The 24,776-nt window shown below is 35.6% G+C and overlaps 1 protein-coding gene and 1 pseudogene across 1 annotated transcript in view; both read left to right on the top strand.

Annotated features, from left to right (window-relative positions):
- Positions 1–24,776, top strand: part of NKAIN3 (sodium/potassium transporting ATPase interacting 3) — a 671,237-nt gene that overhangs the window by 356,427 nt on the left and 290,034 nt on the right. Inside the window, exon 3 of the mRNA XM_020288813.2 lies at positions 4,439–4,519. Coding sequence (XP_020144402.1) covers positions 4,439–4,519 — 81 coding nt within the window. The remainder of the gene's footprint in view (positions 1–4,438; positions 4,520–24,776) is intronic.
- On the top strand, positions 12,677–12,798 carry LOC142872222 (uncharacterized; annotated as a pseudogene).

The following is a 24,776-nucleotide window of genomic DNA, read 5'->3' as shown; positions in this document are numbered from 1 at the left end:
TACCCAAAAGATCAAATGACACTATATAAAAAGAAACCTGCACTCGAATGTTTATAGCAGCACAATTCACAATTGCAAAGCTGTGGAAACAACCCAAATGCCCATCAATTCATGAGTGGATTAATAAAATGTGGTATATGTATACCATGGAGTACTATTCAGCTCTAAGAAACAACGGTGATGTAGCACATCTTGTATTTTCCTCGGTAGAGCTGGAACCCATTCTACTAAGAGAAGTATCCCAAGAATCGAAAAACAAGCACTCCATATACTCACCAGGAAACTTGTATTAACTGAGCAGCACCTAATGGGCACATAGGAACTATGTTAATTTGCTATGAGGCAGGTGGGAGTGGGGCGAGGTGTATATACATACATAATGAGTGAGATGTGCACCATCTGGGGGATGGTCACGCTTGAAGCTCAGACTTATGGGGGGAGGGGGGAAAGGGCATTATTTGAAACCTTAAAATTTGTACCCCCATAATATGCTGAAATAAAAAATAAATAAATAAATCTTTAGTATTTCATGGCTGTTCATTTAAGCAAGCAGATTTAAATTAATTTGAAGGTAGATAAATTAACAAATATATTTAATTTTTTGAAATAAGATTAATTTAGAATTCAAATTAACTCAAAACTGCCTTTAAAAATTTTTAAAAATACTAAGTAAATTTGCTAGGTCTACAACTTTTTATTTGGACTTCTATGCAAATGCTCATGTACAAAGAACAAAAACTTGTTTTAATTTGAATTGTTATATAGGAACATTTCTCTGCTATGTCATCATAAATCTTGTCTCTGTGTTAGTGCTCAACATAAAGTTAAGACTGTTTGGTTTTGATTCATTTGGTACCAGATTTAAATCCCTCTCCACCAATTATCAGCTCTGAAGCCTTGGGACATTTATTTGCTTTCTTTATGCCATCGTTATCTCATTTGAAAAAACCGGAGCCATAGATCACTTTTAAGAATTATATAATGTAACTTGCTTACCATGGCTTAACACAAATGATTGATCAGTTAGTGTCATCCCCCACCCCCCTTCACTCTGCTTTTCTTGCCATTAAAATGTAGGGATCATAGGTTGCTCTTAAAATTCTTCTGGACATGAATACTAAACTCCAGAAAATGCTACAACAATGAATGACCAAGAAACTTACCCTATTTTTTGTTGTAAGTCTAGCATATTTTGCATAATATTGCACCAGATTGAGTCAAATGTGAAAGAATGAATAAATGAATGAATGGCTTTTCCCCTACTTGGAAAATAGGCAAGCTCAGAAAGCAAAAATAATTTATATTGTAGACTAACCGCTCAATGGGGAAGAAATAGACTGGAAAACTTCCAAAGTTCATTTCAATTAGAAAGTGCTGAAATATCCTTGTAAAACTAGGAAACATTTAGGAAGCCACATACAACACATAGATATTCTTTTTTCATCATTACAGGCCTTTTCTATGTGAATTAGGATTTAAAATGTATACACTGAAAATAAGCAAAGTAGGATACAGAGAAAGAGAGAGTATACACAGCGATTTATTTTCCTTACATTGAGAAATTATCTCCTTTACTGCAAATACATCTAATGTATCCGGACATGTGAGCATGTAGGCATGCTCCATAACAACAAAAGGGTATTTGTTAAGAATGGAGAGCCTTATCTCTTTTTTAAATTTTTGAATTATAAATAAAATAACCCACTTCAAAAATAAGGCAGGGAGATTAGCTAGCCTCTTATGCCATAGGTTGTCCTAATCCTTCCTAGTTAAATTCCTGTAGATGTATTTGTACCACTACATTTCTCTTTTCCTTCATGTTTATGATCAGACTTCCATCTCAAGTGCACATCAAGGTATATAGTTTACATCTCATAACAATCCCAAATTCAACAATACAAATATTCTTTGTTATCAACAAATACAAATTTATTAGACAAAACTTCTAATATGTTTGCATTAGAAACTCTACAATGTTGCTTAAACAAACAAACAAATGACTCACAATGTTGATATCATGAATGTCACATTAATTGCAAAATACAAAAGATACTGTCATTTCTAAAACATTGCAAGTTATAAAACATATAGCCATAAAATAATTTTTGTTAAGTTGGCAATTTGGTGAATTGGTCATTGACAAATTGCTAAATTGATGAAGGATTAACTTGCAATTAATCTATAGTCCTTTTCCTAAGATCTTTTAAAAAATAACCTATCATGTGATGGTTAAGTATCCCAGCTTAAGAGTCAAACTGTCAGATTTCAAATCCTAACTGTGACACTAAATAGGTGATTAAACGACTACCTCTCTACCTCAGTTTTAGCGTGATAACTGAGTGACATGATCTATGTAAAGCATTTAGTACAGTACCAGGAACACAGAAAGCACAAGAATAATAACCCCTATTACTGTTTAAAAGGTAGGAATTGACAGTTGGAGTTTACTTAGCCTGGTAATTTTATCTCTGAAACTTCAGAAGTAGCGTCAATAATACCACATGCGGGGGATCCTGAATACACTTCAGTCACTAAGTTTTTGCTGTGATTTCTAAATTGATATGTTTTATTGTGCATTTTTATAACTATGAATCAATTGACCAAAAGAATATTTGTAGGTTATGATTAGGTTCTAATAATTAAGTCCTATCATATGGTTTTGTAATTAATTTAGTTAATTTTCTTACTTTAGTGTTTTCTTAACCTTTGTCACTTTCTTCGCATGACTTAGGTCAACATTGCTCCCCCATTCCAAAATGCTTATAGTTAGATTTATTTTTTAGAATGGAAAATATCAGATGTTAGATGCCATCTTATTAGCAAGAGCTTCAGAATTTGTTGTGGTTTTTGTGATTTGCAAAAATTATGCATTAAGGATGTAGGTTAAATATTTTCAATATTTGTGGGAACATTTTATGGTTCAGAAAAGTGTGTTGCAATATATTTGGAACATTTTTAACAACTAAGTCCACTCACACTAGGAGACTTTATGAACTGAAGATTTGTAACATCAGCAATATCTGCAGATACCAAAAACCTCATTATGTGTTTTTACTTGTGTTAACATTTTAACCTATTTTCCAACTAAATTTCCAGTGATTTTGGAAGCTTTAACTTATTATTATCATTGTATTGTTCTTAAATAACACAAAACCAAAACCCCCTCTCAAAAAAAAAATAATGTACAGTGGTACATCAAATGTTACCAATAATAGGACTACACAACTACATGAGATCATTATGAGACCTTAAAAATTCATAAATGGCAAAATGACACAAAATATCAATTGAATTTTACAAATAATTAAAAGCTTCTGGTAACATTTTTAATAGGAATGTGGCTATTTTATATAGAGTCTAAAACTCATAATTCTATTATTTGACACAGCATAGAAAAAGCTAACGAAATGATTTCATTATTTATTTTAATTTAAAGACAGTATGCAACAATTGTAATCACTGACGGAATGCAATAATTTAATTAGTGTGTCTATTTAAGAAATTAAGAATTTATAGATTTTGTGATACAATAAAATGAATGGGCAAACCATTGTATTCAATGTGTTAATTGTGTGCTACAGTGAGTACTATGATCAGTGATCCAAGCTGTTCTGTATGTCAGTTCTCTGGGCCTCAGTTTCTTTGTCTGCATATGAAAGTGGCTGGGTGAGATGAGCCCTGATATACTCTCCATTGATGAGTCTCAATTTAGGGCTACCTTAATTAATATTGATTAATGCTCTAGGGGAAGGTATTCTATAATACATAATATATTAATAAAACCAGTTAATCAGTAAGGCCAGCAGGTTTAGAGTTTATTGGATAGGATTGGAAGGCATTTTTCCATTATGGAAATCTATTGTTCATTTGCTTATTCTTAATCCTGTTTATTAATTTCTGTGGGTTTTAAAAATATGTTACATGATTGTAATTTTATTATGTGATTGTATTAGAAGCACACATGATACTCTTAATTAAATAATCCAAGAGATGAAAATTTGTTTTACTCCACGCATTTATTTTCAAACATGCTCTCCATTCAAGCTGGATTTTGACTAACATTCCTAAACACTTGACAGTTTTATATAATAACTTAAAAATGATACATAGAGAGCTTAAAGAAAATTTGCATAATTGTGTTCCCTGGAAAAAAACAATACTCAGAAAACAGAAATCCAAACAGCACTTGGATTTAACTTGTACCTGCAAGCCAGCAAAGCACTTTAAAAGTAAATCTAGCTTTATTGGTGTCTCTTGAAAACAGTAGAAACTATTGGATTTTTAATTTCTAGAGATCTTAGGGGAGAACTGTTTTCTGAGCATCCCCTGTTTCTTTCCAAAAGACAGACTTATTGATATTTTATTATTGATTTATTTAGTATACATGCCTTTCATCTTCACATGTTTCTGCTCTCTCTCCCTTCCCCTTTCTGTCTAGTATACAGTATGGACAGCCCTCTGGGTCACCTGGAATGTGTTCATTATCTGCTTTTATTTGGAAGTAGGTGGGCTCTCTAAGGTGAGTTTATCATGCTTTTAAAGTAAATTTTGAAATGAGTACATTTGTAAATAAGTATTGTGACTATATGCTATTGTTACATATATATGTGTGTATATATATATATATAAATATATATATATATGAAGAGAGAGAGAGAGAGAGAGAGATGAAATACAAGCCACAAATGAGTTCAGGTGCCTTTCAGGAAAGAATGATCTCAGGAGCATGTTAATATAATGGAACTTCAAAGCAATTGCCGTATGGTTTAGTTTGTTATGGTGAAGTAGGACTTGGTTTCCAGTGTATCCTCATGTCCGTTTTAAAAAGATATAATGTCACAGTGACCATGACCCCAAACCTTAAGTGAGAAATAGCTTTGAACATGCTTGTGTATAAAGTAGAAAAAGGAATGGACTAAAATGTTAATGTTACAAACAGGAATGGCAAGTTGCTATCTTTGCTGGATTATTAATTCTGAAAAAAAAAAGTTTGACAAAGAGTGAAAGCATGTTAAGTAGAGCACACATTTACTAACAAGTAAATGCATCAGTGTAGTGATTCCTATTTTCCAATTCCACTCACACAGAAAAAACAGTTGTCTAAATGCAGGGTGATATCTGTGTTATTTCTCTGTCTAGACCTGCCAGCAGGGCACATGATTTTGTTATGACTCCTGCAAAAAGGTCTTGCCACCCAAATTTATGAATAACAAGAGTTAAGTTTCTAGTTGTGTTTCTTAAACAGTTTGCTTGTAAAACAGTACAATTTTCACCGTAGTTAAGAAACTTAACAGTATAATTACAAAAAACATAAGAAAGCTGTCATTTTTTTAGACTTCTCATTATCAACTAGAGTTGTGCTAACTTATTCTGTTGTTTTATGAAAATTTCTAATTTTCTAATCAGTGGTCCTTAAACTTTTTAAACAGGGGGCCAGTTCACTCTCCCTCAGACCACTGGAGGGCTGGACTATAGTTTTAAAAAAAACTATGAACAAATTCCTATGCACACTGCACATATCTTATTTTGAAGTAAAAAAAAAAGAACGGGCAAAAACACCTGTATGTAGCCCGTGGGCCATAGTTTGAGGACGCCTGCTCTAAGTAATGTATTTGTGGTTTAGATCTTTAAAAAAAAAAAACTGTCTTGCCTAGCATGGATACTTTTAGAATTGTTTGGTTCTATTGAAGTCCATGTGGTAACAAAGCAAATTTAATTCAGCCAAGCAGCAAAAATCCCTGAAGGATTTTTTTTTTCAGGATCTCCAAAAGTGAATACTCTTTTTCTACACTATAACAACCATAGTTAAACTTGTCATCACTTTCTTACATTGGCAAATGTATTTGGGAGGCACAAATACATTTCCAATACTGAGTTCCATACATATGTACTAACATCTGTCTTAAATAATTGTGCTATTGATCAAATTTCACTACTAATTCTAAGACAGAAAAAAGTACTTAAATCACACCCAGTTATCTTCTGTAAATGCAGATTATGGAATAAGTGATTTTAAAGTACAAATCTTACGAATAAAAAACTATGAATAAGTTAAGCACAACATTTTCAAGCTACAGTATTTTGTATCCTGTGATTTGAATGGGCATGTTCAAGCATATCTTTTATTTCACTAGGTGTAAATTATCTTTTATTTTTTCTATATAAACTGATTTGGAATGAATTAGACCACAGGAAACTTGTCCTATGGAATTAGCATCATAGTGTGTTGATAGAAGACTGAATTTTGAATCATAAGTCTTTAGTTCAAATGTTATCTTTAGTACTTGTTACCTGTGGGCCCTTAGGCAGATTATTTGACCACACTGAGTCTCTGTGAAATATAATAATGGAACCCGCTTTGCTAGTAATGATAGTAGTCAATGTTTATTGGGTGTTTAGCACTGTTTATGTACATCATATGTAGTAACTCAGGTAAGCTTCAAAACAACTCTGTGAAGTAATAAAAAATAAATACCAGCAGTCATTTGTTCCATAGAAGTCTGATTTCCCGCCACTGCTCAAGATTATTCTTGTGAACTTCTTTTTGTAATTGCTTTTCTAATATCGATGTACATGTCAAAGTGTTTTTTTCTCATTTATTCGGGCTCAATGTTAAAAAAATGGACATAGTAGTCCTGGTTACTCCTTTTATTACCCATTCAAATGGCATTAAGCAGTCAATCAACTATTCTAGGCTATTAAAAAGATAGATAGCTTCAAAAGGCACATCCTAAAGATTTTCTGTTGGTCTCTCTATTTACTACCTTAAAGAATGGTAACATCTCCCTGATTAGCCACAGTTTAACCTCAATTTCAGTCTGTAGAAAATCTATTCGGAAAAATAGAGCAGAGGTAAGGACCCTTGACAAACACAAATACCTCTGCCACCCTTCCAGGTTGAACTTCATTGTGTAACAAATTCCTTGTCCAAGTGTGCTGGTTTGTATACTAACCTTACAACATTCTTTCATCTCCTACTAATTCATAAAGGCATTTCTTAGATTTACTCATTCAAAGAGATTAATAGAAGCCTCCTTATACCTTGATTTTTAGCCAAAACTTGGATTCTGGAATAATCTTTCTCCAAAAGCTGGATTCAGAGTAATTTCTACAACATCTCTATGAATTTGGGTGTTATTCCAATGACAGAAATGGGCTATGAATGTTCAATTTGTACTCCACAGAGCCTATTTGCTAATCGTCTGCATCCCTGGAATGAAAACATTCTTGGTTCACCTGAAAGTAGTGAGCAGTCCCGCAGGAAGGAGGGCTACAGCTGCTTGTATTTTAAAAGGTTGTTTTAATTTCTAATAAGATAAATATTGATGAATATAATTTACGTAAGCAAAAGCTGTTTGAGATTCTCATTAACTTTTAAGAGTATAAAAAGTGTACTGAGGCCAGAAAGTTTGAGAATCACTGCCACAGAGAAACCAGTTACATTAAATAAATAAATAAATAAATAAATAAATAAATAAATATATAAATGAAAATAATATAAACAACAAAAGCAAACAGTAAGAAACCAAGACAGATAGTACACATAAAAAACATAATACTATGGTGTATTAAAATCCAATCATATCAATAATTACATGAAATGTAAACAGACTAAACACTTCAATTAAAGACAGAAATTAGAACACTGAACTTTAAAAAGATAATACTCAATGCTATATATATGAAATATACTTTAAATATAAATACATATATACATTGAAGTTAAAAAGATGAAAAATATATACTATGCAAATTACAATCAAAAGATAACCCTTTGTGGTCATATTAATATCAAGAAAAAAATAATAGGGTTCAAGCCAAGGAATATGAATAGAGCTAAAGAGAATGCTTTACAATGATAACAGGATCAGTCTATCAAAAAGACATAATAATTCTAAACTATACCAACTAACAGAATTTGAGAGCACACGAAGCAAAAATTGACAATACTAAAGGAAGAAATTGACAAATTCACAAACATAGGTGGAGAATTTAGCACTCCTTTCCTGGTTATTGAAAGAAAAAGTGGACACAATTCAGTAGAAACAAAATATTTGAGCAACACTGTCAATCAACTTGAATGGGACATTACACTGAAAACTATAAAATACATTTTGTACTCTGGCACATATAGAACAATGACCAAGATTGTATTCTGGGCCCTAAAAATGTCTCAATAAATGCCCAATGACTGAGTAATACAAAGAATATTCTCCAGCCACAAACTGCAAAGTAATTTCAAATTTGGAGTAAGATATCTAGAAAAATTATAAGTATTTGGAATTTAAGGCATATACTTTTAAATAATCCACAAATCAAAGAAGAAATTTAAAGAGAAATTTTAAACTATTTCAAAGTACATAATGAAAAAAACACAGCAAATTCATCTTTTTGGATTAATTCAAAGCAGTATTTAGAGAAAAAATATATCTTTAAGTGGATATTAGAAAAAAAGTTAAAAATCTGTGATATACAACCTTCCATTTTAAGAAATAAAAAGAAGAGCATGACAAAACATACTGAGGCCAGAAACGAGATACCACAGTTGGTTCTTTGAAAAGATTACTAAACCAACAAGCACATAGTAAGATTGATCAAGAATAAAAAAAGAAACAATACAAATAATATCAGTAAAGAAAGAAGAGATACAACTACAGATTCTACAGAAATTAAAAGACTAATAGAAGGGGAGGAGGCTCAAGATGACTGACTAGCAGCATTTTATGCTGCCTTCTCCACTTAGAAGAAACAGAGCAATGCATAAATAGTCACACTTCAACTACATCACCCAAGAGAGAACTCTGGAATTCGACAGAGAAGTGACAGGAGAGGGACACCAAAAGTAGGGGAAAAGAAGGAGAAGCAGCCTCCATGACTGAAAAGGACTGGGATTCCAGGACTGGGAGCCAAGAGTCACTTTCCAATGCAGGGAAAGAGTGAGGGAGAGCCTTCCAGCGGCCCCACTGTGGAATCACACAATCCTGGCTCAAGGAGAATACTCTCAACCTTCCCAACCCCTAAAACTAACAAAGGGATCTACTGGTCTAATATGGATGGAACTACTATAGGAAGGGAGCCCACACTGGGTCCCACACCCTTTCTGAGACCTTAGCAGCTGCAGCAAGGTGCCACTTTCAAACCTAGCCTCTGGCAAATTGCATGCTGTCCTGGAGCATTACAGAAACTCTGGCTGTTACTGCTGAGTCCCAGGAGTGAGCTGGCAGTGATTCTGCATCCAGGTATAGGAAGTGAGCAAGGCAGGGGCAGCAATGGCTGGTGCAGGAAGTGAGCACTGCCAGGATTTGAGACAGGACATGAGCAGGCCACAAGTTGCCACTGGGACTCAGTTATGAGCTAGGTAGGGGCTCCTATAGCCAGTGCATATGGGGAAAGCTCTGCCAGGACTGGAGCTTGAAGGCGACATTCATGCACCACCGACTGGCCCAGGCAGTGCCACCAAGTATGACCCCACCCTCTCCAGTGGTGGGGTCTCAGTGCAGCTGTTACTGCCTCTCACTCATGCACTCTACCTAGGGCCTGAGAATCACTCCACATCATCCACCACAGCTGGTGTCTACTCTCACCTGTGGGGAGTCTGAGTACAGCCCACTCAGCCTGACTGGCCTTACTCTGCCCCCTCAAGACAGAGTACATAGCCCAGGGTTCTTGGGATTGCACAACACAATCCACCACCTTGGATACCTGAGCACTACTCCCCTGGAACCTGAAATTGAGCCTAAATTTCCTAGCCTCTTCCACATCAGCTGGCACCTACAAGCTAGCACCTATGGGCCATTGAAGCCTAAACCAACACACAGTACTCAGGACCCAGAGATTAATCCTACCGTGGTTATTGCCATTGTCCACACCACACCAGATTCCCAGAGGCCTAAGAACATGCCCACCCACCTGGGCCACCATTGCCACAACCAGCATCCAAGCAAGCCACTGGAGGCCAAAGATTCGGCCATGAGTAACTGCCAACACAGGTTCCAGTATACGCTGCCTTGGGTCACAAAGATAGGCATGCTCAGCCCACCACTCTCACCACTGGGGCCTGAAGACTGGCCTATCTGGCATTCCAGTCCCCAGCATAACTTCATCATAGTCTCCACTAATAAGTCACAGATACCACTAATGCTATTTATAGCCCAAGAAATCATACAGAGACTCCACTACTGCATGTACCCAGAATCAGAACCAAAGTATTCTACCCAACCAACATTATAGATGCATCTTCAGGAAAAAGTCTTCCTCTACAAAAGTAAATTTAAAGATAGGAAGAAGCAACTGTTACACTAGATGCACAGATATCAATGTAAGGACATGGGTAATATGAAAAAGCAAGGAAACATGACACTTTCAAATAAGCACAATATTTCTCCAGCAATAGGTATTAATCAAAAAGAATTTTTTAAATCCCAGAAAAGAATTCAAAATATTGATTTTAAAGAAGCTCAGTAAGATACACAAGAGTTCTACAAAACAGTACTGAGAATCAGAAAAAATCCAGGATACTAATGAGAAATTTACAAAGAGATAGATTTATTTAGAAGAATCAAATAGAAATTATGGAACTGAAGAATTCATTGAAGAAAATACAAAATACACTTGAAATCTTCAACAATATACTAGACCAGGCAGAATCTCAGACAGAATCTCAGAACTTGATGCCAGTCTTGTGAATTAATCCAGTCAAGCAAAAATGAAGAAAAAAGAATAAATAAAGCCTTTATGGTATTTGGGACACCATAAAGCAACTGAATTTATGATTCATTGGTATCCTTGAAGGTGAAAGCACAAAGAAAGGATTAGAAAACCTATTTAACAAACTAATAGATGAACTTCCCAAGTCTAGCAGGAAATTTAGACATTCACATAAGAAAGCTTAATGATATCCAGGCAAATACAAGGCAATAAATTCTTCGATAGTGAATCCTAATAAGAGCAAAAGAAAAACATTTAGTCACCTATAAAGGAAACCCCATCAGACTAACAGCAGATACTTAAGAAGAAACCTTAAAGGTCAGCAGAGAATGGGATGATATATTCCATGTGATAAAATAAAAGAAAAAAAAACTGACAGCCAAGAATATAATTCTTCATAAATAAAAGAAATAGTTTTTCCCAAACAAGCAAATCTTGAGGGAATTCATTACCATTGCATTGGCCCTACAAGAAATACTAAAGGGTGTTCTAAACCTGGAAACAAAATGGTGATATTTACCATCATGAAAACACACGAAAGCATAAAACTCCCAGGTAAAGGAATTACACAAAGGAAGAAGAGAAATTACTCAAATGGTACCACTTAGAAATCCACCAAACCATGATGACAAACAATAAGAGAAAAAGAAAGGAACAAAGAATATAGGGAACAATGAGAAAATAATTAACAATATGACAGGAACAAAGCCTCACATATGAATATTAACCTTGAACATGAATATATTAAATTGTCCTCTTAAGAGATATAGAATGGCTGAAGGGATTTTAAAAATGATTCAAATATATACTGCTTACAAGAAACTCACCTTACTAGTAAAGACACATATAGAGTGAATGTAAAGGAATGAAAAAGATATTCCTTCCACACAAATGGAAAACAAAAAGGAGTAGGAGCAGCTGTACCTATATCAAATAAAACAAACTTTAAGTCAAGAACAGTAAAGATAAAGAAAGTCATTATATAATGATAAAGGGATCAATCTAGCTAGAGGATATAAATATTTTAAAATATACACACCTGATACTGAAGCACCCAGATTTATAAAGCAAATATTACTACATCTAAAGAAAGAGGTATACTACAATCCAATAAAAGTGAGGGACTTCGACAACCCACTGTCAGCATTAGGCAGATCATCTAGACAGAAACTCAACAAAGAAATAATGAATTTAAACTGGACTTTAGACCAAATATAACAGACATTTACAGAACATTCTATCCAACAAGTGCAGAATATACATTCTTTTAATCAGCACATAGAACATTCTCCAGGATAGACCATATGCTATGCCATAAAACAAGTCTCAACAAATTGTAAAAAAATCAAAATCCTATCAAGTATCTCCTCAGATCATAATGGAATTAAACTGCATATCAATATCAAGAGGAACTTTGAAAATTATACAAATAGATAGCAATTAAACAACATACTCCAGGAACACTTCTGTATAGCAAAAGAAATAATTGAGAGTGAAGAGGCAACCTGTTGAATTGAAGAAAGTATTTACAAGCTACTCATATGACAGGGAACTAATATCCAGAATGTACAAACAACTCAAACAACTCAACTAGAAAAAAACAAATAATTGCATTAAAAAGTAGGTCAAGATCAGAAGAATAGTCTCCACATGTACTTGCCATCAAATTGGCACTGACTGATCAACACTATGGTGCTCACATGGTAGTAATATTCTCCAGGGATCAGAGAGTTAGTGGGGGGTAAACTCACAACTAATGGACACAGTGAGCATTGTAGAGGGGAAGGGCATGCCTCTGATCCTCGCTTGGGTGAGACAAAGACATAAAATGTAACCAAAATATTTGTACCCTCATAATATCCTGAAATAAAAATATAAATAAATAAATAAAAATAAAAAACATGATCCAACTATTAAAAAAAAGTAGGCCAAGAACATGAATAGACATGTATCAAAAGCAGATATACATTTGGCCCTGAATCAAGGTCGGCAGTTTGCTGAAGCTGTTAGTTTCAAAGAGGAGCCTAAAAAATTATCTTTCATTTCAGAACTTTGGAAATGTAATGGTCAATTCATTAGAAAGAAACATCTGAGGCCGGGCGCTGTGGCTCACGCCTGTAATCCTAGCTCTTGGGAGGCCGAGGCGGGCGGATTGCTCAAGGTCAGGAGTTCAAAACCAGCCTGAGCAAGAGCGAGACCCCGTCTCTACTATAAATAGAAAGAAATTAATTGGCCAACTGATATATATATAAAAAAATTAGCCGGGCATGGTGGCGCATGCCTGTAGTCCCAGCTACTCGGGAGGCTGAGGCAGGAGGATCGCTTGAGCCCAGGAGTTTGAGGTTGCTGTGAGCTAGGCTGACGCCACGGCACTCACTCTAGCCTGGAAAACAAAGTGAGACTCTGTCTCAAAAAAAAAAAAAAAAAAAAAAAAAAAAAGAAAGAAACATCTGAGTCATTGAAAAGTAAAAAAAAAAAAAAGAAAAAAAATCAATTAAAAAAAAGACATACAAATGGCCAACAGGTATATAAAAGGATGCTCAACATCCCTAATCGTCAAGAAAATAAAAATTAAAACCATAATGAGATATCATCTTATCCTAGTCAGAGTAGCTATTATTAAAAAGTTAAAAATAACAGATATTTGTGAGGGTATGGAGAAAAGAGAACTCTCTTATACACTGTTGATGGTAATATATACTAATACAGCCACTATTAAAAAAAAAACCAGTATGGAGAATTCCCCCAAAAATTAAAAAGAGAATTACTGTTCAATCCAGCAATCCAACTAATGGGTATCTACCCAAAGGAAAAGTACTCAATTTATCAAAGAGATACCTTCACTTTCATGTTTACTGAAGGATTATTCACAATAGCAAAGATATGGAATCAACCTAAGTACCCATCAATGGAAGAATGAATAAGGAAAATGTTATATATATATATAAACAATGGAATTCTATTCAGTTATAAAAAAGAATGAAATCATATTTGCAGCAACATAGATGAAACCGGAGGCCCTTATCTTAAATGAAATAAGCCAGGCAAAAAAGATAAATAGCGCATATTCCCATTTATACGTGGAATCTAAAAAATTTGAACACATGAGGATAGGGAGTGGAAAAATAGACAAAGGAGAATGGGAAGGGTGAGTTGGGGAGAGGAAGAGGAGGAAGTAGGATAAAGGAGGCAAACATACAGCAAGACAGAAGGAATAAATTAAATGTTTAAAATCAGAGTAGGATGACTATACTTAACAAAAATGTATTATACTCAAGTGATGGACACCCTATAATAACCCAATTTGATCACTATGCATTATAAACATGTAACAAAATTTCTCATGTACACCATAAATTTGCACAAATTGAAAAAATGCTAATAGAAAAAACCTTAAACAACTTTATTTCAATAAGTTTGATAAATGAAGTAAACAAATTTCTAGACAGAATAATACACACAGAAATAGAAAATATAGATAGCCATAAATTTATAATTAAAAATCTTCCTACAAAGAAAACTTCAAGCCCAGATGTCTTTAATGATGAATCTATCAAACATATAAGAAATAAATGACGCTAATCTTACCCAAACTCTCACAGAAAATAGAGGAGGGAACATTTTCAAATGTTAACAGCTAACATAATCCTGATATCACATTATAGACAAGAATTAAATAGGCATCAATGTCCTAGTAATCCTTGGCCATCTCCCCAGGAAATTTCTCATTAGCCATTCTGCCAAGAGAGCCTCTGCATGGTGACTTGTTTATCTCCACTTGATCTTCTCTCCTCTCCCAGGCTGCTTGCTAAGATTAAAATTCCTGCTCTTTTATATGGCAAATCAAATCAGTTCTGCCTTTATCTTGTCTTCACTAATCCAGTCTATTCCCAAGAATACTCACATTCCTTATCTGCAAAGGCTCATCCAAATGTATTCCTTAAAAATGAGCCTGCTGACCTGCAGATGAGAAGTGTCACTCCCTCAGATGGCAGAAGCATCTATGATCAGTTTATATTTAAAGATGGGTTTTTTGGTTCCCCATTACATTTTAGTACATTTTAAAGTGGTGGTGATTATTAATTCTCAAATAATTTATTCTACTGGAAAGGGACAATGACTTGAGATTTTCTTCTTTCTTTTTTCTTCTGGCCAAAGGTAAGGTTTATTTGGTAAAAGTTCTTTATCTCGTTACATGTAAAAATATAAAAGTTACACAAAATAGTTACAGAAGCTAGACCAGACAAGAAGAAACATCCCTTTTGTATCCACCACTCAAAGACCACTGCAGTTAATATTTTGGTTCAACTTTATTCTCATTCTGTTGTGTCTCCATAGTTTTTCTTTTCTGTTGTTTTTTTATTTTTAATATCATTGAGATGATACTAGACGAAATTTTCATATGGACTTTTTAAAATATTGGGCTTAATGCAAGACATTCCCATGTTGTTACCGAAGGCTTGGTTAATACTTTTAATCTTTGCAAAATATTACATCAAGTGGGTATAGCTTTTTTTTCCTGCTCTTTCCTAATATGAAATGTTAAAGGCTTCTGATACATTTTTCTAAATTTCTTCTCTAAAAGGTGTTCTATTAGCTGCAAAATATGAGTATCTAGAGTGTCATTAGCACAAATTAATCCCTTTCCCTATTTTTTGGCTATTTTCACAGTGGAAAAAAATCTTATTTTTTTGTTTTAATTAGGATTTCTTAAAAATTGAGTCTCTTCCATTAGGCACAATAATCCAGCTCTTCCCCCATGCCCCAGCCTCCATCTCCCCCACATACTTTTTGTTAATGGCTTTTATCTCTTTATATATATTGTGTGTTACTAGCTTGAAGTTTTTGGTCTTCAGTCTTTCTGGAGCATGATTTTGTCATATTGTACAAGGTGATGAGCTAAACAGATACTTTTACCAATAGCTGACCAATGGTAAAAACAATATTTACTTAATAGGCTTCTCACTGATTTGTGATACTTTTTATGATAAAGTAAATTTCTATAGGATCTATTTCTAGAATATTATCATTTTTAGAACAGTATTAATTATATTAGTTTGTATACACTTTATAATAAAAATTATCTATCTGCAATCCAGTCTTCCCAACTCTCTCTGATTTGACCTAATACATTTGTTTCTTTAGATGATGTTTAGAATAAATCTGTTTCAAATACATACATATATATGTATAAATCTCATTTTAGTTTTGTTTTATTCATTATATTTAACTTTTAATTAATTTAGAAAAGACTGAGAAGAATTTGTATTAGAGAACTTGGGAAGAAAGTTTTGAATAACAGAATCAATCACTAGTCATCACAGGCTGTGCCAGGATTCCTGGGTGTCATTTGACAGAAGCCATCTCTAGCTAACTCATGTGGAAGGGACTGCATTGGGAGGATAACAGGGGCTTCAGAGCCAGGAGGCTGGAGACTGGGTCTGGGAACAGCCAGGGGGTAGGTGGGCCCCAGAGCCCAGGAGTTGACAGTCTTGTCAGAGAGCCACTGTTTAGATGGAAAGAGGATTCAGCTGTTGTCCATCTGCTCATGATTTAAATTACTAGGGTGTGATAGAGGGAGTGTATAATTATCCCAGCTCTATCCACCACCTGCCTCTTTATAAGGGGAGGACAGGGTTCAAGATTAGAGGTCTTACTGATTCCATAAACTGGGAAAAAGCTAATTTCAGTAAAAGAAATTGGAGAAGGCTCATGAAAGGGAGACAACAATGGCTATCACAGATGATTGCTTATCCATTCTTATTAAGTAAGAGTGTACATTGTCGTGGGCACGAACATTCATACTTCTGCCCAATTATGGGGTTCTTGATCACAGCCTCCAGATTTTCCCTTGGCTCTTATCTCATCCACTGGCCAGCCCAGCACCAGGTGTGTCGGTGCAGTCCTGAGTGTCTGATTCTCCCCACATCTTTCAGCACTTGAAGGATATGGATGTGTTTTTAAGGAATGTGTACATGCATGGTGGGGTGAGGAATGACTGTAAACCAGTAACTGAAGGTGTCTGTACTTACATGATCTTCTGGAGCCTCAATTTCCTGTTCTGCAAAATGAGGAAAACCACAGCACCAACCCTATTGGGTTATTGAAATAATGAAATAAGATAATGCCTATACAGGGCTTAGGAAGGATCTTGGTATATTGTGAGGTGTCAGAAAATGGTTGCTCTTGTGATTATCATCAACATCATTATCTTTATAGTTATTGAAGGAATTAACAGACATCAGGATCCTTATCTTGAAAAACCTCTGGGACATATATTTATTATCATGCAAGAGCTGCAAAAGGGAAAAATTGTAGGACTAAGTGACTTGTTTGAAAAATATGAAGCAGTCCCTTGTGATAGGACCTCAGATCTGCATATTAACTTCACAGCTGTAACACTATTAATTAAATCCTTTCCTTCAACATGTAAATAGCTTTTGGGTATACATCTGCAGCCAGATTCTCCTGGTGTCCCTACTGCTCCCCCTAGGAGTACTTTAAGCATCTTTGGAAGTCTCTAAGGCTGTTTTTCATGTCACACTTTAAGATCACCAAGGGCACGATTAATAAGTTATTGCTGCTTCTTTGGAAGTTAACGAGACTGGAAATAATTTTTCCTCCCTAGGAATACATTCAGAATGTAAATATGAAAACCCATCTTATTTGCTACAGTTAAAGATACTGAAAAATAAGTTATGCCAAGAACTCAAGTTGTACTATTTTTTATTCCAAAGGAATTAAGCTGATATCTTAATGGGATCTTTTTGATTACTCTCAATTGTAGAAACCTCAGGCTAATATTTCTTCTAATTGACCTTTCTTGAAAAGTGTGGAACTTATAGATTAGTAACCTTAGAGAATTTTCAATGTGTCACATTTTCATAGAATTCCGAAAGTGTATGACTGTGCATGAGTATAACTTACACATAAAAATGAATGTAAAGACATTCTATGAAGACATATTAGTCATGAGCTTTGAGTAGGAGCCTTTTAAAAACTTATAAGCAGGGAGCAGGGGAGGGGGACAAACTCTTACTGATTTCCTACACTGTACAGGTGCCTTCCATTTTATCCTTAGCTCTAAGGTAGATATTATTATCTTTATTTTATAAATGAGGAACCTTAGCTAGGAGAGGCTTACTTGCTCAAGGTGCACACACAGTAAATGGAGCTGGTGGATATTGATGATTCCAAGGGTACCTCTTGTCCCATTCTAGTACATCACCTTTCACACCAAAGGAAAACCCATCTTCATTTGTTTCGCTATGTCATATTTTAACAACTGCACTTTTTCTGATTTGTGGGTATTTTGATTCTTAAAGAAATGGAGACCATTTCCCCACGAGGCAATAATAGAACCTTATTTTCCTTTTTTGATTTAAATTAACACTATTATGCATGAGGGTTCTCTTCTTAAATCTTCAGTTGAATCGTTCACCTAAGCAGCCAGCCAGCTTCCATGAGATAATTCTTCTTTTTCAAGGCTCATTCTTATTATCTAACAGTAGTGAATTGTTCCTTTGAACTTACTAGGAAAATCATTTTCCTGATCAAGATTCTTTTCCTTCCAGGTTAGATTCTTTTATCAACTTTGGCTTTGGGCAAGCACTTTCAAGTAGGAAAATTTTAGACAGTCAATTCAGAGTTTGGCACATGAACAATTGCATAGCAAACAGAACTCTCACTCCCTTCAGCTGCTTACGGTCTATCCATTGCTTTTATTTTCTAAATTAATATTCTAAATATTTTTGTGACTCATGGAGTTCTTTTTCTGATGGCAATTTCAAACTAAATCAAGGATGTATAACATATTTCCTTTTTTATTTAAACAAACACAACTTACTGAATCCAGTAATGAGTTTCAGAATTATATTTACCTTGTCCTTTTGATGATATCTTCCTATCTGGTATTTTTTGAAAGAAATTTTGAAATGTGATATTGATGCAGGGCTGGAGATAGAGTAAAAAATATCTATATTCAAGAATAATATATCTGGTAAATATTCAGAAATAATATATCTGGAAAATATTCAGAAATAATCATTCCAGAAACCCAGCAAAACTATGCCTGCTTCTAAAACTGCAAGAATGATATCCTGCTTACTATAATATATCATTAAGTAAATGGGATATCTCTGTCAATGGACACACTGAAAAAACATATATACTTAATTAACTAGAGCAACAAAATATTTTAGGTTCTGGACTATTACATTAATATATATGTATCCTGCTTTTCTGAAAGAATATTTTCGTCTGTAATATTGACTGGGAAGAATGGCTGTGGGTTTCTGCCCAGATATTAAGGTTCTATAAAGGAAGAAACATTGCAATATGCTTCTAGGCATTAAAGCTAAATGAGACCCAAAAGGCCTGCAAATGTTTATTTTTATGTTTGGTTTCTGCATTTTCCAAAGTGAAACTACTATATTCTTTAGAAAATAGCAAGGCAATGTAAATATAGTTATGCATGTCTTATTCCAAAGATTTAAACTATACCTTTCCTTTTGGTAAACATAACTTCTTACAGTCAAGTCCTCAGTGCCCTTCAAGACAGTAATCTCAGCTCTATAGAAAGATAATTTATTCCTTCTATAGCTTTTTCACAATAAAGAAAATTATAAGCAAGTTTTAACTTAGTCTTACATTTTTCATAAATCTCATCAAATATAAACACTTTGGAGATCTTTACTATAAAAAGCCAATCTGAGACTACATTATAATCCAATGATGTATAGAAACCAAGATCTAGACTACTAAGTAATTGCTGCAACCTGGGTGGTATTAGGAGTTTTTAATCAGAAATTTGTGTTGTAGTCCTATGTCTTTCTGTAGAGATTCAAATAGTTTTTTTCAAAAAAGCAGATGGATATATCATTCAGCCAACAGTAGCTGTATTTCTTGCTATATGATTAGAATCACTGTATTAACAAGGCCTGCACAAATATAATTGAATAACTACCTGGAAATATATTGCCTCTGTTATTTGTATTTTATATTCTTATGAAAATATGCCCAAAAAAAACTTTTTTAAAGAAGGATAAACATTTTACCTGTGTATCTAGTTTATTATCGTAACTTATTGGATTGTAATCATGAAATAATTTTATCTCTTTGAATAAACTATTTTCCAAATCTCTGTCCCAAATCCTCTTCCCATGCCTTAATACGTTGTGTACAGATTTTGTAACAAAGTTAGTCAGGAAAACTTTGTTTCATGTCTGTTTCAAATCTGCTCCCTTCCCCTCACCAAAGTTGACTATGCTTGAGGCCTTTACAGAGCTGTCTCTCCCTGGTCCAGATTCCACTCTGGGAGAAGAGACAGGAAGTAATGATCTTACATAGCCAAGATGCTAGAGGTTGCAAGGGGTCCTGAGCTCTTGCTGACCTTGATCTGTTCCAGCTACTGCTAGTGACCTCTGCTGATGAATCTCCAAATATAACAAATTTTCCCACTAACTTCAATAAGCCAATATTTATTTTTAATTAGTCTGTAATTATTCTAATACATGAAAGTTTGTTAAGCCACTGGCTATATAACATTAGGCCATTCTGAGTAGACCATGACTGCTGAATTTGCATGTAGACATTATTATCAAGAGAATTTTGATGCTGCAGAGAAATCACACTTTAATAGCTTATATTCAAATGCTTTACTGTGTTTTTTAAAGACAATTTAAATATGCTGCTGCAGAATTTTTGATGCAGTCAATTGTACATAAGATCACTTTAGAAGAACAATGTGTAGAATAAATAGAACATGAGTAAATGCCATTACAATTTTTAATTTTCTTGTTGTGATGTTAATTAGTTTGTTTTGAATACACAATTTCTTTTGTGTTACGTGCCAATTGAGAGGACAGTCCTGGTGATGAAGAATTTCAGGTGACACTTGCAATGGTTCACAAGATTATAAGAGAGAGCCTGATAAATATGTTTAGTTGCATTTATTTACTTTTTAAAACCAGAATAGCATCATGTATCACTGGGTAGCCTAATAAAATAAAATTGTACCACACAGTCAGATTATGATTGATGAACAGTAAGCTGAAGGGCCCTGCAGGAACAAAAGAGCCTAAGATAACAATTACCCAACACTGTTTCTATTACAGAAGCAAAACATAAGTCATTTAAATGCTTTGTGTCAAATTTTCCTATGTAACTTGTTGGGGGAAATATCACAGATAGCAATAATCTTATCTAAAATGTTCTTTTTGCACAGAGAAAGTTTTTCTCTGAGCCACCGTGCTATGATGTCATGTGGAATTATAGGTCTGAGGCTTCAGCAGAATTAGGTTAGCGTCTTGAGCACAGATGGCTCTAAAAGTATCTGTGCATCTAATTTGTGGTTTGTCTGGTTATGGCAGCCACTGGAAGCCTGATGTTTCCCACAAGCTGCCTTAGCACAAGAGCTCTGGATCCCTGCCTCAAAAAGGGTGAGTTTAAGAAGGCAAGGCGTGCAGCATGATGAGAAGTTCAAACCAGATATATGGAGGAATATCTGGAAAATGATTGGCCAGAAGATAAGTGTCAAAAAATGAGAGGTGGGAAGAGAGATCACTTTCATTTTCTCACTATGCAGGGAGGTGCTAACAGAATGACAATTTAGAAATCCTTGACATGAGATGCCTTTGGTATGAAGCTCCTAGCAAGTCAGTGTCTGCTGACTAGCAGGGCTGGCTGGAATCCTGCCCAGGGAAGAGTCAAGAAACATGAGAGATTCCAGCCCTTTGTGTCCTGAGGACTGACAGAGAGAGGGGAGGGTAGAGTGAAAATATCTAGAGTCACGATTGCCCAGAAAGTGAGGTCGAACTAGCTGGTCCCAGTACAGGCCACTGAATGGAGACAACAAGGTAACAGAATTTAAAAAGAAAGGGCAGGCCGGGCATGGTGGCTCACGCCTGTAATCCTAGCATTCTGGGAGGCTGAGGCAGGAGTTCGAAACCAGCCTGAGCGGGGTGTCTCTACTAAAAATAGAAAGAAATTAATTGACCAACTAAAAATATATATACAAAATAATTTGCTGGGCATGGTGGCGCATGCCTGTAGTCCCAGCTACTCGGGAGGCTGAGGCAGGAGGATCTTTTGAGCCCAAGAGATTGAGGTTGCTGTGAGCTAGGCTGACGCCACAGCACTCACTCTAGCCTGGGCAACAAAGTGAGACTCTGTCCCAAAAAATAAAAAAATAAAATAAAATAAAAAGAAAGGGCACAGGAAACACTGGGTTGTCTGATAATCACGAATGAGCTCATCTTCTCTGCCCTTTGGACGCCTCAGCATCGATTCACTTTTGCCTGTTTTCTGACTCAGGAATAACAATAGTACAGGAACAATATGGCGTTCAGTTGTGTGGATGATAACTGTTGGCGCGCTTGCATGTTAAAAGCTACCCGTTGAAACTTCTAGCTGTCTATACTCCCTGAAAGGATGGCTTTTATCTGGGAACTTTTATCCTGCTACAGAAACCAGATGAAATATCTCACAACCAAAAAACAAATGAGACTGGAAAAAAAAATTACAGGATCGAAATGTAATTCTACATTACTTTTATAGAAGCCACTTGGACTCAAGGTCTCTGAGAGCTTATTTATGGAATCCAAATATCAGTGGTTCTTAATTTCTTCAAAGTATAGAAACTTTAAAGGCATACATTTCTAAAATTAAAATTAGATGGGGAAGGACAAAATTTGAATGAAATTTAGTGAACTCCAGAGAAGAAAGAAGAATATCCATTTGTTAAATTAATTTACAAATAGGAACTACAGCTTTCTGTAAAAATCATATTATTTCCTAATTTTCTGGACGTTCAATGCATACACCTAATTATTCATTCCTTAAGGAAATAGTGGCCGAAGTTTCTGGTTATATTCCTTTATTTTCCCTTTTTCTGGTCGAAAGTGTAGGAAAATCCTGCTTTTATGTAAGACTCAAAAGCTATAATCTTTTGCTTCTGTGTCAGTAGGCATTGTCCTCTAAGTGAGTTTTGGCCACTGAGATACATGCAGGAGGACTGAGAGGGACTTCTGGAAAGACTGCTTAAGAGCTAATGAATTAGAAGCAGGCCCAAGCTTGGTGACTTAAACAATACAAATTTGTTATCTTACATTTCATCTGTAGGTCAGAAGTCTGATGTAGGTCTCAGTAGGCTAAAATTGAGGTGTCCGCCTGGCTGCATTCCTTTCTGAAGGCTCTAGAGGAGAACCTGTCTCCTGGGTACCTGTTTTCCTGCTTCCAGAGGCCGCTCTCATGCATGGCTTGTGAACGCCTTCCTCCATCACCAAAGCCAGCGGGGGTGGGCCATGGCTTTCTCATGCTGCCATCTCTCTGGTTTTCTGCAGCTGGAAAAGTTTCTCTGCTCTCAAGGAGTCACATGATTAGATTGGGCTCACCTGGATGACCCAGGCTAATTTTCCCACATCCCAAGGTCCTTCATTTAATCACATCTGCAAAGTCCCCTTTGCCATGTAAGGCTGCGGTCCCCAATTCCCAGGCCATGGCATCAGCACTGGTTCGTGGCCTGTTAGGGACCAGGCTCCACTGCCACCATCACCACCCCCGCGTCCCCCCCCATGGAAAAATTGTCTTCCGTGAAACTTAGGAAGGGGGCGGGGCACAACAGGAAGTGAGCAGCGTGTGAGTGAGCGAAGCTTCATCTGTATCTACAGCAGCTCCCCATCATCACTCCCATCACCGCCGGAGCTCCGCCTCCACACACACCCGCACCCCAATCTGTGGACAAGTTGTCTTCCATGAAACTGGTCTCTGGTGCCGAAAAGGGACTGCAGAAGTAAGGTCACAGATTCTGAGTATTAGGACCTGGACACCTTTGGAGGCTTTATTCTGCTCCCACAGCAGGGGCAGCCAGCTGGCCCATGAGGTGACTTTGAGGATGTTAGCCATGCATGAGAATAGTTGAGTCAAATGAAAAAATGAGCGTTGGACTCTAGTCACTCTGAGGAGCTTTCAGACCAACCTTGAGCTGCCCATGACCAGATTTTTTTTTTTTTTTTACAATAGAAAATATGTGTAAGCCATTGTTTGGAGGCTTGAAATATACAGCCAAAAATAATGCTTAACTAATCGCATGGAATTCTACAGTCAATTTTACTTCATATTCACTTGGTTTGAAGCACTGTACCAGAAACTAGGGCTGTACCCAGTGATTGCCCTCATAAAATGTTCAGCATACAGCTGGCCTGCCAAATCCACAGGTTCCATATGCACAGACTCAACCAACTGCAGACCAAAAATACTTGAAAAATAAAAAAAACAATTAAAAATAACAAAAAATAATATAAATTAAAAAATATAGTACAACTATTTACATAGTATTTACATTGTATTAGGGATTTTAAGTAATCTAGAGATGATTTAAAGTTTATGGGAGGATGTGCATAGGTTAAATGCAAATGCTATGCTATTTTGTATCAGGGAATTGAGCAGCCTAGGATTCTGGTGTCTGCAGGGGCCCTGGAACCAATGTCCCATAGATAATGAGGGATGACTCTAATAGGAAAGACAGACATTAAATGAGTAATAACAATAAAATGCAGTATTATGACAATGGAAAGAAAAAGAAGGCTGATATTTTAGAGCAGGGAGTGCAATCTTTGTAAAGAAGATGGGATTAGGTTTGTATACAGTCGGTAAGGAGCAGCATTGCAAGTTATTTGCTTGACCTTCACGACAATGCTGTAATTGACCTACCATCAGTGAGAAAAGTGCCTTGAGTTGCCCCTTTTTAAAATTCTTATAATGCATTTGAGTTGATCCATCCATCTCCATTCACACGCTTTTTTCTCAGACTCTCTTTTGGTGAGCACGCATTGGAGAGAGAACTCTGTGAGATTATTACATGGATCAGGACTAAGGCCATGACCCTGGGGAGGTGAACTTGTAGAAACATGCTTTTAACAAGAGAGCTATGAAGTTACAGACCATGACAATCAGTGGCCTGGAAATATTTGTTCAGGCAAAGTTAGGAAAATATGCCAGTCTACTGGGGGCCATTTTGAAATTATCTGGAGTTAATTTTCCTGAGTATAAATAGACAAATGTGCTACTCA

The sequence above is a fragment of the Microcebus murinus genome, chromosome 7, assembly GCF_040939455.1.
Source record: "Microcebus murinus isolate Inina chromosome 7, M.murinus_Inina_mat1.0, whole genome shotgun sequence".
Taxonomy (NCBI): domain Eukaryota; kingdom Metazoa; phylum Chordata; class Mammalia; order Primates; family Cheirogaleidae; genus Microcebus; species Microcebus murinus.
The sequence above is the reverse complement of the archived record's forward strand: the minus strand, read 5'-3'. Positions and strand labels throughout refer to the sequence as shown.